Source organism: Ambystoma mexicanum, chromosome 9, assembly GCF_040938575.1.
Source record: "Ambystoma mexicanum isolate Mex_15411 chromosome 9, UKY_AmexF1_1, whole genome shotgun sequence".
Taxonomy (NCBI): domain Eukaryota; kingdom Metazoa; phylum Chordata; class Amphibia; order Caudata; family Ambystomatidae; genus Ambystoma; species Ambystoma mexicanum.
Window position 1 is genome coordinate 921,572,891 of NC_090931.1, and position 19,258 is coordinate 921,592,148.

Genomic DNA, 19,258 nt, shown 5'->3' on the forward strand with positions numbered 1-19,258 from the left:
TTACACAAAGGCCGCCGACCTAAATGGACAAGTCAGATACAAATGTGCCTCAACCAGGGGATCTGCTTACTTGGCCGCATTGTATGATGTTCCCGTAGCTGGACACGACATGGGCCCGCCACTGGCCTGCCCGAGCGGTGAATCCAAAGAAGAAGGTGTTTTTAGGAAACCTTATTTTCCACTCCCTTAGCTCCTAGCTCAGCTTTCAGTGGGAGGGTTGGGGCTTAAACTGGAAATGACAAGAGAGCCTTCAAGAGCTATAGGTTGGCACAAGTTTATTACATTGTAGGGGCTGATAAATCAAAATGGTCCGTAATCGATTGCTCATAATCCATCCTTCAGCACATCAGACAAACCTCTCCAAACTAGACAGAGCAGGACCCAGGGTGATCCTGGTTTGCCTCGGCTATGTAAGAGAAACAGAAAGGCTATCGTGATTTGAAGCAACACTAAAGCAAGCAGTTGCTAGTTTAGGTGGAGGTAGGTGTAGAAACATTCAAAGGCCAAAACAGATGCCTGGGTGAAGACAAGGCAACCAACAATGTAAATGGGTTAAGCTGAGTTTTACTGGGAGAAAGTTATAACAGACACAGCCGGATCTAGAGTCCTAATGTCACATGCAGAGGGACAGGTGAATGTAGCGCCAGTGGTAATTCATGAATCTTGCTGTCGCGAGAGGCAGATTGCAAGAAGTGCTCAACCAAGCTTTGAGCTTTTCAAGTAACCAATTCAATAGCAGGAGCAGTGGCCAAAAGGAATATACTCAGAGCCTGGAAAGCAAAAACTGCCCCTACCCGGCAGGCATGGCTAAAAGATTTAATGTATGTACAGGAAAATGAAGAGACTTACGTCAGGGGTGTCACGGTCACTTGCAGACCAAAGGACATATGGGCCCCCTTGAGGAGATATCTTAAGGCCACCCAAGAATCCTCTGGCGAGTCACTCTGCTCTGTAGACTGTACTGATGTAACTAGGGTATTGCGAAGGATAAGGCTGGTGCCGTATGTATGTGTGTGCCTTGTTTTTAACTGTAATGCACTTGTCAGCCATAAATAAAGTTAAAAAAAAGGCCTGGAGTTCAGTGAGGGAAATAAGGAATATACTCTCTGTTTTACAATAAACACAGCGCCGTGCCGACGGCTATTTCTACCCTGTGCTAAAACCGCATACTTCTTCCCCAACAGAGCTTCCAGTGCGCTTTGTGAAAAGCCTTGAGGAGCAAGTCTCTGTCGTCAAAACCCAGCCCATGTACTTAAGCTGTGAACTCAACAAAGAGAGAGGTGTGGTGTGGAGAAAAGACGGCAAGATTCTCCTGGAGAAGCCGGGAAAATGCGCCATCAACATCATTGGCTTGCAGCACGCGGTCACCATCATGGACGCTGACGACTCTGACTCCGGCGTGTACACCTGCACTGTGGAAAACACAGAGCTCAAGTGTGAATCCAATGTGAAAGTAGTCGGTAAGTCCTTTCTGGCCTGTCTGTGTGATTAAACCTGGGCTATGCTCCACAAGTTATCGGTACAGCCCAGCACAATGCATGTACATTTGCAAATTGCACTTTTTGACTTATGTTATATTACTCTGTGTTTAGCAATGTTTACCACTAGGGTGGCGGGACAGTGCATGGTGTGCACCGGTCCCGTGATGTCTAGGTTGCACGTGTATGATCTGGGATAGTACTCACAGTTAGGATCTTTTGATTTAATCGCTGAGATCCTGGAACAGATAACACTTGGTTGATACACACGTGTTTTCACATTGTTTTTGAAGTATAAACTTTGCATGTTTACTAGCCTTTGTCGAGAAAAAAACCACAATGAGTGATGTAGCGGTCATTTCCAAATCAAGATTTCTGACAATGGCAAATGACCAAAAGTAGTGTACTCTTCAGTGAAACCTACCAACACGGTCTGTGAATGTAAGCCCTAATCACAGAATACGCAATGTCAATGTATTTTCAAATGTTTGCTCATCCAACTGAGAAAACCTTCAGCAAGGGCAATCTTTTATGCAACCCTGTACAAGATGACCCTCAATGTTCACACGAAACCGCCTAAGCTTAATCACAAAAAAGTTGCCTGGAGCAACTGCTACATCAGAAACAAAAAGTCAAATGAGCAATTAAATGATTCAGCGTAATGTTGGGTTTTGCTCATATAAGACCGATAGAACGCCGCCCCACATATTTTTAAATCATATTTTACTTTCTCTTGCTAAAGGATTAACTTTTTAAGGCATTTGAATTCTGTGCAACAATGCGCAAATTAGCTAAAAAAGGGAAAACACAAAATACATTTCCCATAATATCAAATGTAAATAGAGCATAATACATTAAATATATATATATATAGACATAACGTTCACACCTAACAGTTAAAAGTTAAATACATTAAAAAAAATACAATTTAAAAAATTGCTCCAAATATATTTAAAATGTTTCCCTTTCATACTGTATTTTGAAACGTGTGGCAAGCAAATACATTGTTACTCTTTTAGTTCTTTGTAATGATTATTATAGGGGCACACAAAAAGCATATAAAGAAAGTGTTACAAGTTGAAATCAACTATATTAGTGTAGGTGGTGAGAGGGAAGTCCAACAACAGGGTGTCATCCATGAATTTGACAGTGACCGTGTTAACTGCATCAAGTCCAAGGAGTATAACGGAAATAGTAACACTCATTTTGGTTTTTGAATGGAACAAAAAGGTCTTAAATGGCGATGACGAAATGCCAAGCGATTAAAAGGCAGACCAGATAATCTGCCTGTTTAAGTGATGGAAAGCAGCCACAAAGGACATGATGTGATATGATAGGTTATTTATAACGCGCTTAAAACCCAGAGGTTTCTAAGCGCGGACCCGGGATCGAACCTGTGGTGCTCTGTGTCATCTTGCTTCCAGGGAGAGAACGTTGCCACTGAGCTGTCCTCCCAAGACTGACATGCGATGATTGAACACATTGCCCCAATTTAGATATTCTGAGGCCCACAAGCAGTGTATACTAAGTAAATAGTGTGCAGTATGCCATTTACATCATCTAAATTGTTTCCTCTCTTTTGTACTGCAGAGGTTATTCGCGACTGGCTGGTGAAGCCACTGAGGGACCAACATGTGAAGCCCAAGTCCGTAGCCACTTTCTCCTGCGACCTGGTAAAGGACACGCCAAATGTGAAGTGGTTCAAGGGCGACGAGGAGATCCCACTAGAGGCAACAGACAAGACTGAGCTCCAGAGGGATGGCAATAAGCTCTTCCTCATCATCAAGAACGCCAGCCCAGAAGATGTGGGAGAATACTCGGTGGAAGTGGAAGGCAAAAGAGTGACCGCAAAGCTTACCCTTGGAGGTACGGGCGCACGCATGCGACACTATGTCCGGCAATTCTTCACTGAAGCTACTGGTGAACTTCAGGGGCTATTATCACGTTGTAAAATGATGTGTTTCTTTTCGACATTTTAGAAAGAGAGGTTGAACTTCTGAAACCCCTCCAAGATGTTGTCATTTATGAGAAAGAAAGTGCCTCTTTCGATACAGAAATCTCTGAAGAGGATATTCCTGGCGAATGGAGACTGAAGGGGGAGACACTCAGGCCATCACCTGTAAGCATCACTTCCTTACCTATAGCATTAAATGAAGCAGCATTTTAGTGGGTAGAGTTGGAGAACATGTGCTTTTGCTACTTCAGTGATGTGCATTTTGCCCTTCACTGATTGCCTCCTGCTTTTTGGAATCTATCTATCTATCTATCTATCTATCTATCTATCTATCAATCTAGCCATATATATGATGCCCTACAGTACCCCACACCCTATTTTAATTGCTAAATAGACATAATGATTGGTGTATCTAACCTATGCTAATGCTAAAGGATATTTGTACGCGCACTATCACCACCGGAGTGGTCCCCTAGGCCTCACTCCAGCATTGCAGATATGAGACACAGTGCACGATCTCGTTATATTCATGCACGGCAGATGCTTAATCATTACGCCACCATTTCTGTCTGTTTTTTGGTGTGAAATATGTTTTTTGTTTTTCCCCTGCAACATATATTATGAATTCCAACATGCAATTCATCATGGATGGGAACAACACATTTCCTTGGGGTTTTCAATAGTATGGCATGTCTTCGTAGCAGGAATAGACAATGAATAGTCGCTGAACATTTTATTCAATTACGTGTGACACGTCAGATTGCTCTAAAACTCTTATTCTGACCAGAAACTAAAGATGTAAGATTTAACAGAGAGCGAGAGAGGTGAAACTATTGAATCGCGTATCGCTCAGTTGGAACATTAGCACTCTCTCCTCTAATGCACTCTCTCCTGATGGATCTGAAAAGACCCCTAGGATCCTTGCCCCTAACAACACTGCCAACCACAATGCAAATGTATACACCAGTGCAACCCTTCCCCAACCCTGGACTCCTCTACCTGTCCTCCGGTCTCTGTGAAACTACGCTCGACAGGTACAGGAATCCCGAGTTCATATTCCAGGTAACAGGGCCATTCCAGGGGTTCAGGATGAGGTGCATTTACCTTGCTAAATTTCTCCTTATTTTTACCTACAGAGCCGCTCCTGAAATGATGTGCATAGTGTTTGATTGAAATGTCAATCATTTCTATTTCAGACTTGTGAAATTAAGGCTGAAGGAGGAAAACGTTATTTGACCTTGCACAAAGTCAAACTGGACCAGGCGGGTGAAATTCTTTACCAGGCTCTCAATGCACTCACAGCTGCAATCCTGACAGTGAAAGGTAGGCCTTGCTTGCAAACCCTTTAATGCCACGCACAATCCCCCCATGCACCACCCACGCCTCACTAACGCGCACACTCTTGCACTTTGTTTCCAGAAATTGAGCTGGAATTTGCTGTCCCTCTGAAAGATGTCACTGTTCCCGAAAAGCGCCAGGCCAGGTTTGAGTGCGCCCTTACGCGGGAGGCCAATGTTATCTGGTCGAAAGGCCCAGATATCATCAAGGCCGGGGATAAGTTTGACATCATTGCAGATGGGAAGAAGCACATTCTGGTGATCAATGACTCTGCCTTTGATGATGAAGGAGAATACACAGCAGAGGTGGACGGCAAAAAGACCACTGCAAAGCTTACCGTGGAAGGCAAGTACCGAGATGGGTGACTGGAGATCCAGGCACAATGCATGTGGTTTGTTCATAATATCCTTGGCCCTCACTTAACTCACCAATCTCTCACCCCACATTCAAAAACCCCTCATGCATGAAATTGATCGTCTGGCAGAAGATATGGAGATACACAATGTAGAAAACCCAGATATATTGGATGATAGATACAAGACTGGATATGGATCCTCTGCAAATTTCACTGCAGCAAATATTATTTGCCCGAATACTCTCCAACAAGCATTTGGGCATTAGCAAAGATTTTCTAGATGATAGAATGGTGTATGTGTCTACTTAATTCTAAGGAATTCTGGCCACCCCAAAATGTTCCACACATTTCCATGCCGTGTTCGGGGAGTTTGAATTTCTCTTTTACTTGAAGCCTACCATTGTCTAGCCCTGGATAGTTTCACTCTGATGAGAGGGGGGGTAGGGAGTGCTGGTGAAGTGAATATGCAGTACCCCACATCTTCCCGCTCCCATCTGGGGTCAGTGCTTTTCAATTGCAATATATTATCACATTAGTTTAGGCTTGATCCACTGATCTACGGTTTCTGTGGGTCGTGCCCTGTGATATTTGACAAAAGAATGAAAGGGATAAATGAGCTCAGCCCTTTTCAAGAGGGATAGCGGCACCAGCGAGGGGTGTTTGAGAATGCAGTTTTCAGTTGCACTATTCTTAGATTATTTGTCAAATGTAGGTGCCCTGCTTTAAAAGCACACCTTGTTTCACATTGAAATTGCACCACACATGAGAATGCAGTGTTAGTCCATGGTATAAAGAAGCATAAATATATATATATATATAATATACCTTTATGTACTCACACATGCGCACTACAGTCTCGAAACATGGCATCTTCAACAGCTGTATTAAAAATATGCATAGCAGGCCTAACATGCATGTACATTTTGATGGTCTTTGAACATGCACCTTATTTTCATTCCTTGAGGGCAACAAAGCGCAGGCAAATACAAATACAATGCAAGCCGCATGTATGATTTAGGGGGGCACTAATGGAGTTTAGATGCAGAGAACTGGAAGGCCAAATACTTTGTTTTTGTGATGAGGCGTAGAGAGGTCCAACATTACTCTGTGCTTCAATGTGTCATTAGTGCATAGGCCCCCCATTGTCTGCCAATGCCACTTATTAGTGTAGCGGCATATGACTTCTGACCGGCTACGCTCCCATTGACAGCGAGCGTGTAGGCTCACAAGGAATACACACCGCGATGTACCGAATACTGCTCAATCGTCCACCTTGTTGAAGCCTCCCTTGGAGGACACTCGTTGCCATGGTATTAATCTGTCTCTCCTACCACAGGCATACGACTGAAGTTCATCAGCCCGCTTAAGGACCAGACGGTGAAAGAAGGGGAAACTGCTCATTTTGAATTTGAACTTTCTCACGACAACATGCCAGTGACCTGGTTCCGGAATGATAAGAAGCTCCACACGAGCAGAACCGTTCTCATTTCCGAAGAAGGCAAAACACACAAGCTGGAAATCAGAGAAGTAACCCTCGATGACATCTCCCAAATAAAAGCAGAGGTCAAGGGCCTAAACACCGCAGCAAACCTGAAAGTCCTAGGTAATGTGCTATGCTGACTCTCACGTGACATTGCATTATACATGTTGCTCAGGAGCTCTGAGATGTGACTCTAGAAACGTCCTTGAAGGTTTTTCTTTGTTTCATTTCAGTGGCACCATACACATATTTGCCAAAGCACCTTGGTAGCTGGGCTGATGTTTGGTGATTATCTCTCTGGAACAGTCTTAACCTATTATGTTCATAGCTGCCTACGCTGCGCTGTGCCCACATAAGAGCGGAGAGATAGGAACCCCGAAGCACCACTGAATGTCTTTTAACCTATAAACATCATCTGGAGTTATTCATCGTTTACAGGCTGCCACATGCAGTGCTTATTGTCCAGCACCTTTACCTTAGCATTTTTACTTGTTAGAGATATCACATAGTGCTTCCATCAAAAACATTTAATCCATCAGGAACAATTAAGAAAATGGAGCATTCCCAAAGTATAGCCTTAAGGGGGCCTTGATGGACACAGAGAGGCCAGTGACTACCGCATTGTGCCTATTTATGAGAGACGGAAAGAGGACTTAGTTTGAAAAGCCAACATTGTTGGGTGGGATATACGTCTTGGTCCAAGCGAGGAGACTCAGCGGGTAAAAATTATCTTTTGCAAACATTTATAAATCCTTACCTGCCTCCCGTACCCATTTCTTAGTCCTCCCTATGAGTGGCAGGCATTAGGACCTTGTTCACGCTCAACAACACCGCAAAATAGTTGCATAAATAAGACTAATAATGTGCAATCTGGACCTTTTGCAGAGGCCGACCCCTACTTCACTGTCAAGTTACAAGACTACACTGCTGTTGAGAAAGATGATGTGACCCTGGAATGCGAACTCAGCAAAGATGTGCCCGTGAAATGGTTCAAGGGCGGACAGGAGCTTAAAGCTTCGAAGATCGTCTCCATGAAGACCGACGGCAAACGGCGGATTTTGAAAATCAAGAAGGTTGAGAATAAAGATAAGGGTGATTATGAATGTGACTGTGGAACCGACAAGACGAAGGCTAATGTGAACATTGAAGGTATGTTCACCATTTTCCCCCTTCAAGCTCACCTGCGCATTTGGAGACCATTTTAGATCAGACAAGCGAATGACCATGCATTTTGTGTTTTCAGCTCGCATTATTAAGGTGGAGCGCCCCCTGTATGGCGTGGAGGTATTTGAAGGTGAAACGGCACGCTTTGAAGTGGAGATCTCAGAACCGGATGTCCATGCACAGTGGAAGCTAAAAGGAGAAATGCTGACACCTTCCCCTGTAAGTTCATTTCTTTCACTAGGTCAAAGCTTTAATATAATTTATTTTCGTGATCATCTGATCATAACATGTTTGTATTACTCCCAAAACATAGGACTGCGAAATGATAGAGGATGGCAAGAAACACGTCCTTATTCTGTATAACACCAAACTGAATATGACTGGGGAGGTGTCCTTCCAGGCGGCAAATGCCAAAAGTGCTGCTAATCTCAAAGTTAAAGGTGTGTATGTTTTTTCAATAACTTACTCAATAAATATATAACGGGTGCAGTTTTAACAGTTTCTGCATTATACGTAATTGACCCAAAGCCTAATTAGAGGCAGAGGTGCATTTTTTAACACAAGGCCTCCAAAAGGATAAGGGATGTTTCTGACCGAATGAGAGGTGTGCTTATGCAAGACTTGCTATCTTGCGGAAGGAGGAGGGCAGTTCTCACTTTGGAATGTCAAATTTGACTTTCTCATTCAGAATGGATGGCTATAAGCCTGAGAGACACGCTATCATCATAGAAAACACGATTATGGGAGTGTGAGGTGGAGTTGCAATCTAATGGAAGGATTTGCGAGCTACACGAGGATGGTGATTTGCCGCCATGTCGGTTGTGTCACCAGTCTCACGGGCAAGGTTCCGAATCATTTGAGTGGGACGGACTAAAAGCAAAGCTTACGCTATAGCTTATTATAGTACTTTAGTGAAACTGGTCATTGGGATACACTTTACCAATTTCCAGCTCCAATCTTTAACAGTTTTCGGCTCCAATCTGTTCTGGAAGTTAGTATCTTTTTGAGGGTCTAGCATAGATGTTACATGTTTTCACAAGCTTTGCACTGCAGATGATTCCTGTGATGCTGCATGAATGGCCATAGGCAGAGGCGTCGCTAGTGGGACGCCTGGGGGGGGCTATAGTCCTGAGTCTCTTGGTTGTAGCCCCGGATAAAAGCTCAGGGTCTACAACCAAAAGAGCAGCTAGCCCCAAGTCCCGACTGTCCCGACATTAGCGTAGCCCCAGATCTTTTCCAGACCTAGCAACACCCCTGGCAATAGGGCTCTTTTGGGTTTGTGAGGTGAATGAGAGGAGTGTTACCTAAAGATCTGCTGACTTTGGTCCCTTTGGCGCCCCCTTTACACCAGCAGTTTACTCTCCCCTTCACAGTCTTCTAAAACTTTGCATTGGTTTCTTAGTGCAACCAGAATATATAACTAAGACGTTTCCAGCACAGGGGTGCATAACTACCTTATGTTTGTGAACAAGCGTAAGACGCCACCAAAGGTTTGAGGAAAGACAAGATGGTATTATCGGTTTCATGAGTGAATTGGAGGGGTTCTTCCCAGACATTTAGTAAAGCTGTCCATGTGAACTTCAATGTGCGGACTCCAGAAAAGGTCTTCATTGTCTACTAGCATATGATTTAATGTTGATTTTTGAGTTGCAATGTACGAGTAGCCACCTTGAGAACATTAGGGCCTGATCCTTACCCAAAGTAAGCATTAATCAATGTTTGAATATATGGCTCTATAATCAGTGTACACATTTTTAGCACAGGGCGACCTGGGGTGAATGCACTTTATGGAACTCTTAGCAATCCTAGGGAAAGTGAAAGCTTATCATTCTTCACTGCTGTGAAGAGAAAGGGGATTGTTCCATGATAACTGCCTTGCAAGGTCAGGTCCGCTATATTAGTAAATGTGGGAAACCTCTTGTGATACCATAGGAATTAGAAATCAAGAGGACTGCTCAGTTGAGCTCACTTTTGTGATTACTTCTGTTTCAGAGTTGCCACTCATCTTCATCACTCCTCTCGGCGACGTTAAGGTGTATGAGAAGGATGAGGCTAGGTTCGAATGCGAAGTGTCCAGGCTACCCAAAACGTCTCGTTGGTTGAAAGGAACGCAGGAAATCAAGAGTGATGACAAATTCGAGATTCTGGCAGAAGACACCAGGCACACATTGGTGATCAAGTCAGTCGCCTTTGAAGATGAATCCAAGTACATGTTTGAGGCTGAAGATAAGAGAACCAGTGGAAAGCTGATTATTGAGGGTATGTATAACCAAAGATTCAGCCATCATCAAAATGTTTGTGTGTCATGTGTCTATCCGCCGGTACTGCGCGAATACATGAACCTAATATTAATGCTTCCCCTTCAGGCATTCGCCTAGAATTCATCACCCCGCTGAAGGATGTGACAGTGAAAGAACAGGAATCTGCAGTGTTCACTATTGAGCTGTCTCATGACAACATCCAGGTCAGCTGGTTTAAAAATGACCAGAGACTGCATCCCAGCAAGCTGGTGTCCATGCAGGATGAAGGAAAGGTTCACAGCATCACATTTAAGGACGTGACCATAGATGACACCTCTCTGATCAAAGTGGAAGCCATGGGCAAGACATCTGAGGCTAAGCTGACAGTCCTCGGTAAGTGCCCCTCTGTGCACTACATATTTTGGAATACACATGCCCTACTCTCTTGCCAGCAGGAGTAAAGATCAATGTGTACATTTCCATGGGTTGATGGGCCCCCAACTTTTTTCATAGAGGGCTACATACTAAAATGATGTTTCTCTTAAATGCTGCCAATATTCGCATATAATGGGACTGTGGCACAGGTAGGTAATGTGATGTTCCTGAACCAAACAATCCAGAAGCCAGGAATATCATTTAGATCTCCTGGGTCCAGTGTTGGGACCTTAGCTTTAGTCTGCCTCTTTTCGTCACCATACCATGAAGCTGTGCACACGGAAATGCTTGACCTCAGGTTCCTGTAACTTGTTCGGTCATCAGTGTTAATCCACACTATGTTCTATATGCAATCGTTTTGACAACATGGGTGTTTATTAAAATATGCAAAATATATGACTTTCCTGGTCACTTCTTTCATCTAGAGGGCGATCCATACTTCACCAGCAAGCTCCAGGATTACACTGCTGTGGAAAAAGATGAAGTCCTCTTGCAATGTGAAATCAGTAAAGCCAAGGCGCCGGTGAAATGGTTCAAAGACGGACAGGAAATTATTCCATCCAAGAATGTCATCATTAAGACTGACGGCAAAAAGCGTATGCTGGTCATCAAGAAAGCCCTGAAAAAGGACATCGGGGAGTACACGTGCGACTGCGGTACAGACAAGTGCGCTGCCAAGCTGAACATTGAAGGTATGAAGACAGAAGGTTCCACACTGTGGAGCTCTCCCCCTGGCCCCCGCCTGTGGGACTTAGTGCTGATACCACTGCTTCTTGTCTTTCAGAGAGGGACATCAAGGTGGTGCGCCCCCTGTACAGTGTGGAGGTGACGGAAACCGAGACCGCCCGCTTTGATACTGAAATCTCAGAAGAGGATGTTCATGCTACGTGGAAGCTGCAAGGAGAAGCCTTACACTCCTCGCCGGTAAGTGTCAGTGACAAGACATCCTCCATCGACAAAGCTAGTCATGGCAGACGGGGACAGCATGGGTTGGAGGTGTCACAAGGGAGGAGACACTGTTGTCTCTGGGGGTCATGAATAATTATGAACATTAGAACACAATTGAATCCTGCTACAGCGGCCTACGTTGCCCGCCTCACACATGTCCGGGACTTTCTTCTGAAAGTGTAGGATACAGCAGATGCAGGTCAGGTCCACCAATCCATGCAATGTTTCGCTCCTATCCAGTTGGCAAATTGAGACCTTGTGCGGACATGGTTTTTCTTCTCTCTGTCTGCTGCTTAGTTAAATATCTTATTACCATTAACAGATCTGCGTGAAGAATTTCTTGAATGATTTGTAGATTCCAAGAGTCGCTGTGGCCAAATATCTTGTGGATGTCACTGACTCTAAATCAGAGTATCTCTCCCTCTGCTCTTAATTCGACCAGTTGTGGAGTTTCCCAAACATTGCCATGTAGCATCCTCATCGCCTGGAAAAACATTTAAAAAAACCACAAACACAGAGTTCAAGTTGTAATTTTCGTGCATAACATGAACTCTAAACATTGTGTTGGTGAATGATTGACTGATATGGACATGCGGCATAAAAGGCAGTGGGTAGTGCTCTATCAGCTGTCAGAGCGGACTGGCAGAATGCCCCAGAGCTGTGGCCGTACATCTCGCTTTGACATTTCTCCCGATCCCATTTCTTAATGTATCCAAGGCCAGCATTGTGTTCATACCCTGGACATCAGTCTGCCATCGCCCTTGTCTTTCTGCGCCTAGTTATTCTTCCATTTCCTATTGGCCCGGAGTCCCCTGATCGTGCATACCTTGGTCCCCAGCCACATGTCCCTAGTGCTGGAGACCCCTCTGGCCATGTGCCTCCTTAGCGAGCAGCACATGGCTCCACCCATCGCCCTCATTCCTTGCTCATTTGCCCATCTATTCCACTGCCTCCACATGTATACGCAAACACAGGTCCAGCTAGGCATATGCACTTGGCTGCCATTATATTGGATTCCTACAGTATAATGTGCTCTCTGACCAATTTTTGATAGAACCCTGGAGGGGCCAGGCGGTGACAAAACAATAGGCCCAAAAAGCAATGTAAAGTGGATAACATTTGGAAAACAGAAAGCATGGTCGAATTTATGACGCACACTGAGCCAGAAATATCGGTCACAGTGACCTTTTGCCCAGTACTCTGTGGGGCTGATTCACAGAGCGTTTTGCAATGGGATTGTGCCGTTATACAACGCTTCTGTGAATGAGCCCCAATGCTGTTTAACTGCCCCACATTGACCCAGAAAACCGGCCTGCACTGGTCTGTCAGTTCAACCCATTCGGGCATTGCTCTATCATTGTACCACCAGTATTTTGTCTGTGGCTTTGTTGTTTGAAAGGAAGACTATTCCATTCGAGTACATTCATACAGTGTAAGTGTGCTCTCCTGCAATCCCTGAACTGTTGTACATGTGTTGTACATGTGCCTTATAGAAAGAATGACCAATTGGTGGCTTCTCGTCTTGGTGATGTGGGGTCGATGGTTCTGCCGACTCAGCCCAACAAATTGGGCACATGTAATTTTGCTTTGAGAACAGTCATTAGGAAGAGCTCTAGGTCCACCAATTGTAAAAGTGTTCCAAAATGTGCAGAATGCGTCTGTTAATAAAAGATGTTATGATTTTTCGCTGTAGGATTGTGAAATCAAGGAAGAGGGCAAGAAGCACTTCCTTATTCTTTACAACGTTAAACTCAGTCAAGCTGGAGGGGTGGATTTCCAAGCCGCCAACGCCAAGTCCAACGCACACCTGAAAGTCAAAGGTAATTGTCTCGGGAGAATAGCTCAGGGGCAACGTGCTCGCCTTGGAAGCAAGACGACACAGAGCACCACAGGTTGAATCCCTGCGCTTAGAAACCTCTGGGTAATTAAGCACGTTATAAATAACCTATCATCAATTCAGGAGTAGATTTACAAGGGAAGCGAAGCACAAGGCTAGGGAGGAAAGTGGCTGGACGTACTGAAGTATTAAAGATGGAGGGATTGCCTTTATGCGGATTGGCTCGCCACTTGCGTGTGCGTATTTTGCACTAGTTCAGAAAATGGAGCAAACTCGTGCTGTGCTCATTTTTCACAGAACAAACAAATCCTTTCCAACTTTTCCCATGTACAAGATTTGATCAAGGTTTAACCTAGGGAATTTTCTCCATTCTGGTTTATGCAAATAGCAAACCTACCGCAAAATCAGCTTCCTCTATTTTTGTCTGTAGCAGAATGTTCATGTGGTAGGGCTTGTCAGCAAGGCCTGTTTGCCATTACACAACAGTAAAAATGGGGGCGAATGTATGTTTCTTCTTTGTGCCAATGAATGCCCGGCACGCAAATCAGAATCAATTTAATCTGCTAATCTCCTGGTATGAATTGCCTGGAATTAGGTTTAGTATACAAAAAACAAATAAACTAAACAAAAGTAGAATGGCGTATACAATGGAACCGGTCTACGCTGGCACTTGCCTAGAATGGCTTAGTACCAACATCCATCCGTTTTGTGTATTTTGAACATTTAACATTTAAACCCCGATTCATGGAATTATTTGCGTGTAAAACGTGGATTTGCGTGCCTTTCTGCCCGCAAATCCCTGTTTGACGAATGTGGATTTGCAGGCAGAATGGCCCGCAAATCCCCGTTTTCCACGCAAATAATTCCATGAATCAGGGCCTTAATGTATAGACTGAATCAGAATGCTTTCTGATGTTACAAAATGGGTTGTTATGAAAGGGAAGTGTGGCTAACATAGATATATGCTGTGCTGGCGCTTTGCGTAATGCTAGTGGACCTATTTGGAAAGCGCAAACGGGTTGATGGACAGTGGCAGATAAGGCTGGCAGATGCTGACTCCCTTCAGTGGGAAACGGTGCTATTTTAGAAGGCGCATTCCTTTTGGAGCAGCAGGCATGTGGCAGGGGGGAGGGCTGGAATAGGAGGGCGGTGCTTTGCACATTTACTGCTGACAGTGTCCTCCCAGGAGGAGACGGCCAATCCCCATCGAGGAAGGCCCCTCAGGGCCAGCCCCCTTTTTCCCTCAGGTGGTCTCTTCTGCTTGCCGAGGTTAAATAGATTCACTGCGGTGGTGGGCTCTCGTGTAGGAAGCCACCATGGAGAGGAAGGGGTGAGGGGCAGCGACTCTCTTGGGAGTAAGCAAGTAATAACCTGGATATGTCTTCTCTTGGGAAAGCTCGGGTGATCGGCCTGCTGAGGCCGCTGAAGGATGTGACGGTGACGGCTGGCGAGTCGGCCACCTTCGAGTGCGAGCTGTCCTATGAGGGTATACCGGTGGAGTGGTTCCTCAATGACAAGAAATTGGAGCCCAGCGATAAGGTAAGGCTCTGCACACAGAGCTTGCTTTCAAATTCTTTATCAACTCTAATGCATTGGGATCCAACCTCATTTAACTCAAACTTCACAGGGTGTGATCCACTAATTAATTAATATTCACATGTCTTGGTGCACACCCGGCAAAATGGAATTTGATCTGAAGACTCTTTTAAAACTGGTCTTATGGGATATTTTCTTTTCAACAGTAAAAGGTCTCTGATGATCAAACTCCTGCTGCTTTCAGCATCATACAGTACACTGTTTATGAGGTGGCACCCCTCAAGCTGTGCATGAATCCCGTTATGAAAACGAGGCCATGCCCCAAACACCTGCTGTAGCACACCATCGCAAATTGAGTTAATGTTTCACAACATGGCAGCCTTACTGTATAAGGGGGTTAGCAGGTTTGGAATTCCACTCTAGCGAACTGATCCGACCTTCAAGATAGCCCAGGGGCAGATCTGCACGCCGAGCGTTTCTCGGCGGCTATTTTTAACCCCAACTCAAGTGCTGGCGTTGTGCAAGAGGCTCGGGGCCCCAGGAAGTTTTTAATAGCATGCTTCCCGAGCGATAACTGCAATGCATACTGTGAATAGCATTCACTTAGAGAGGCGCGCTTCCCGAAGCGCAGAATGCGGGCTAGGATAAGATGGATGCCAACGCGGACATTTTGGAACCACTCTTATTAATGAAACGACGCTCGGCCACAAGGCCTTCCAAGCCCCCAGCCTTCGAGGCACAAGTCCCGCAACAGGATCACACATTTGCACCTCATGCACACATATCCCCCTTTCCTGTCTCCGTGTAACATGAATTCACTTTGTACACACACTGTCATTTGTGATCCGGCTGCTCGGCCCTGCAAATCAAGTTCTGGTTTCAGGCGCACCGCACCTGATGCTTGCGTGCTCTTGATTGCTATCTTTCCAAAAGACGAGTTAGCCTAAGAAGCCAGCCATCTCTGCCAGATCACGTGCTGCTTTTTGGTATTCCGATAGCCCAGTTAAAGGAACTTGTTTGTATAAATGTGTAAGGTCGAGTATGATCAGCCAAAAAAAAAAAAAAAGGAACTTCTAATCGCTACAAAATCTTTATCGGGACTCTTTATTAGTAAAGTGCTTGCTTGTGCAGCGGTGATGGGAGTTATTGTTCAAACAAATTGACTTTCCACTTTCAGTAAATTTGGAACAGTCCATAGCTACAATGCTTATGGTTAGTACCAGCTGTGCACAGACATCTCAATATAATTAAATCTTATTCACTCGATTCCTTAAATCTGATGAATGCTATCAATGGATACGATCAAATGGCGTAACAGGACTATCTGCTGCAAAGGGCCGTCTGTGCAATTGCACATGATCATGCATGTGTTGGTATGTTGCTGTACCAAGGAAATAAGGAGCCTCATGTGTTCAGCAGCTAGCCACGCGTAATCGTTTATTATTGCAATGCGGCCCTCACATAACGGGCAAACCGCTGCGCGCGCCCTGCACTTCTTACATCCTTTAGTAGCATGCTAGGCTAATATGGCAGGACATTCATAACATGAGCAGTGCAGTGCTTGACTTAAAAATGCACCAACACAGTGACACCAATTTCATAAGAACCTCGCCAAGCACCCCCTCTAGAAGCTAATCCCGTTTGGGTATAGCAAGGATCAGTGGGGTTTCATTTCAAACCTTATTTTTTCATTTCGCCCTTCTTTGTTAGTTTTACATAAAATACCATGTTACTACTTTTTATACGTAAGATACATATTTTACACAGCCCCCTGCAGGATTGTCTTCTCATATCATCCCACCCAACTGTGAAGTAACACTAGGCAATATTATGAGTTGACTCTTTACTGTCGTCCCATCACTTGATGCACGGAAAGTGCATTTATATGGACTGTAACTCTGAAGAATGTGTTAGGTGTGATCACAATGACAAACAGTAGGCTTTTTTGATCGTCTGGTCAAATAAAGTAGTAAGTCTTATTATGAGTCAACCTCACCCTCATATGTGGGTTCTGTCCGTGCCCATCATGTTATGCAATAACCTTCCAGCATGCAAGTTATTTATTTCCTCCTCTTACTTAAACAACGTTCCCTGTATGAGTCCATGTGTTCGCATTCACTGGTAGCGCTTGCTTTGTGCCTGCTGATTCCATCTCAGCAGGGAAGATTACTGTGCATTCTTGTGAAATGCGATTCGGTGTTAAAAGCAAGATCTGATGAAACAGTTTTTTAACTGAAGGCAGCAGAGGTGTGTTAAGCACAAGGAACAAAGCCATTTTCAGTTCAGAGCTCAGTTCCCCCTTTACTGGTCCATTACATGTACAGAAACCCTCTCCAGTGTTGCTGACAATTTAGCTGTGCATAGCAAAACGGATTTAGTGTGTCTTAGTCGTGTTTGCAGTTTCCACAATATCCTGGACTTCTAGGACCCCGCATGATCACCTCCTCTGTGATATACTACTGGGGGTAGCTATGACCTGGGAAGCAATGGCATCCCAGGAGCAATGGACGCACAGACCCCACAGTACTGTGCTACTGTTAAAAGATGGCAGCCCAACTGCTGGCTACCCACACTCTGTGCATCGCTGTGCTGCTCTCTCCAGCTTGGTCTGCACTTTAAACAATGCAATTTAAAAAGAAAAGGCATTAAATAATCCAAGTATTACTTTCAATTCCTCTAATGAGTCCTCATTCAGACTCCAAATGGCGTGACTTTTGAGTTCTGTGTTCATGCGTGAATTGAGGAATGAGTTAGTCCCGTAAACAATCTAGCAATGTTTTCTTACAGCATTCAGTTCCACAGGTGATGTTGATGCTCCTCAAAGGCTGAGACATTATAAATTAAATCCGTAAAATAGTCTCTCCTCGTTCCTTCTGTTTTCTATCATAGTCTCTCTAGCACTTGCTTATGGCACAGTAAACCATGTTACATAGTAATCCACATACCACATACGCTGGAACATACCAATTCCCTGTGAGATAGCTGCCTTTGTATAGCATTGTGTTTCAGAAAGAGAGATGACGGCAGAAAACATCATACATTCATATATAATTCAACCTTAGCTAAAACATGGGATAAATCAAATAAGATGCGAACCCCTATACCCACTATCTAATCCTTCATGGGATCCCATGCTAGGCGATTGTCAGGCCTCCCCAGTAGACACTCCCCTAACATGCAATTTTATGGACAAGTTATATGGTCATCCCTCTCTTCCATCAGGGATACCATCAGGGATACCATATATTCAACGGATGGTTAACACAATAAAATGGCCAAGCCATTACAGTTTCAGAATCATTTACTGTTTGTGTTACTACAATATTTAGGTGGTCCCCAAAGTAAATTAGGAGGTACTACAACAGAAGAACACAGGTGTATTGCACCTATATATAAGTGTAGAAATAAATGACAATGCCAACCAACACTGACAATGTACAAATTATGCAGCATATCAATTATCCCTTGATCACAATTGTCGTATATAGAACCCCATAGCTAAACACACATTGCTGATAGGTTGATCCCTTTGTTTTGGATGGTGTTTTTGTGGGGTGCCTCGGCAAAGGAGCAATCTAACACAATTGGTTTGGGTACAAAAAATCACTCTTTCTTTTAACCTGCAGATATCCAGTTTTGTAAGCTATGGGTGGTTCATATGCTTTCGATATACATTTGTCAAATATAGTGCAATTGTGTGCTCTCCACTTTTTGTACCGGTGAATAACATGTATTTTTAGCAAATTTGGCAACTTGCATAGCACAGTAAGATACTACACCATGGGGAACATGAAAGTAGTAGTAGTATTATGTTCTTATGACAGGGTATTGCAATAAAAAGACCATCACAGAAAGGTAAACAGCATTGTTAATGGCTAAGAATTGTATGCGGGAGGCTGAATGCGGCCAAGTGCCTTACATGACACTTAAGTGTTTCAAGACAACATTAAAAAGGAAGTGCATTTAAAACTTATCCAAACACAATTTATCTCAAGCACTGAACTTTAAGAAATATACCGGATTCAATATTTGTATCCTGGTAAACAATGGCCCACATCATATAACAGATGATGATTACATGGGTCAATAAAACCATTGCCTGATGCTAATTCGTGGGCCTGATATTAATTCTAATTGGCCATATAATACGATAAATGCCTTGAAAAAGACTGCATAAAGTTGAAACACTTGTAGGCTTAGTTAGGACGTTAGATGCTTTTGTTAGTAAGATTATATTTCATCAATGAATAAAAATTGCTATATAATAACCTAGGTGGGCCCAGTACATTATATCTAGTGTTCACACAATCCTTCCTATGTTCAATTAAGAGGTTAGGGCATTTCCTCTTGAACACAGGAGCACGCAGCAGCCTACTAGATCTTGAATCTTAACTATCATTACAATCTAGATAATTTCACCAAAGCGTGTGAGACACTTAGGTTGCCCCTTTTTGTGTACTGTATTGTATTAAAGCCACCACAGAAAGTGAACA

The 19,258-nt window shown here is 44.0% G+C and overlaps 1 protein-coding gene across 1 annotated transcript in view; it reads left to right on the forward strand.

Annotated features, from left to right (window-relative positions):
- The window catches only part of TTN (titin), a 364,996-nt gene that overhangs the window by 220,801 nt on the left and 124,937 nt on the right, over positions 1-19,258 (forward strand). The window contains exons 168-182 of the mRNA XM_069616101.1: positions 1,185-1,460; positions 3,069-3,344; positions 3,458-3,597; positions 4,629-4,755; positions 4,852-5,115; positions 6,462-6,728; positions 7,491-7,754; positions 7,849-7,988; positions 8,083-8,209; positions 9,762-10,028; positions 10,136-10,402; positions 10,870-11,136; positions 11,229-11,368; positions 13,086-13,212; positions 14,626-14,768. Of these exons, the coding sequence (XP_069472202.1) occupies positions 1,185-1,460; positions 3,069-3,344; positions 3,458-3,597; positions 4,629-4,755; positions 4,852-5,115; positions 6,462-6,728; positions 7,491-7,754; positions 7,849-7,988; positions 8,083-8,209; positions 9,762-10,028; positions 10,136-10,402; positions 10,870-11,136; positions 11,229-11,368; positions 13,086-13,212; positions 14,626-14,768 (3,092 nt within the window). The remainder of the gene's footprint in view (positions 1-1,184; positions 1,461-3,068; positions 3,345-3,457; positions 3,598-4,628; positions 4,756-4,851; positions 5,116-6,461; positions 6,729-7,490; positions 7,755-7,848; positions 7,989-8,082; positions 8,210-9,761; positions 10,029-10,135; positions 10,403-10,869; positions 11,137-11,228; positions 11,369-13,085; positions 13,213-14,625; positions 14,769-19,258) is intronic.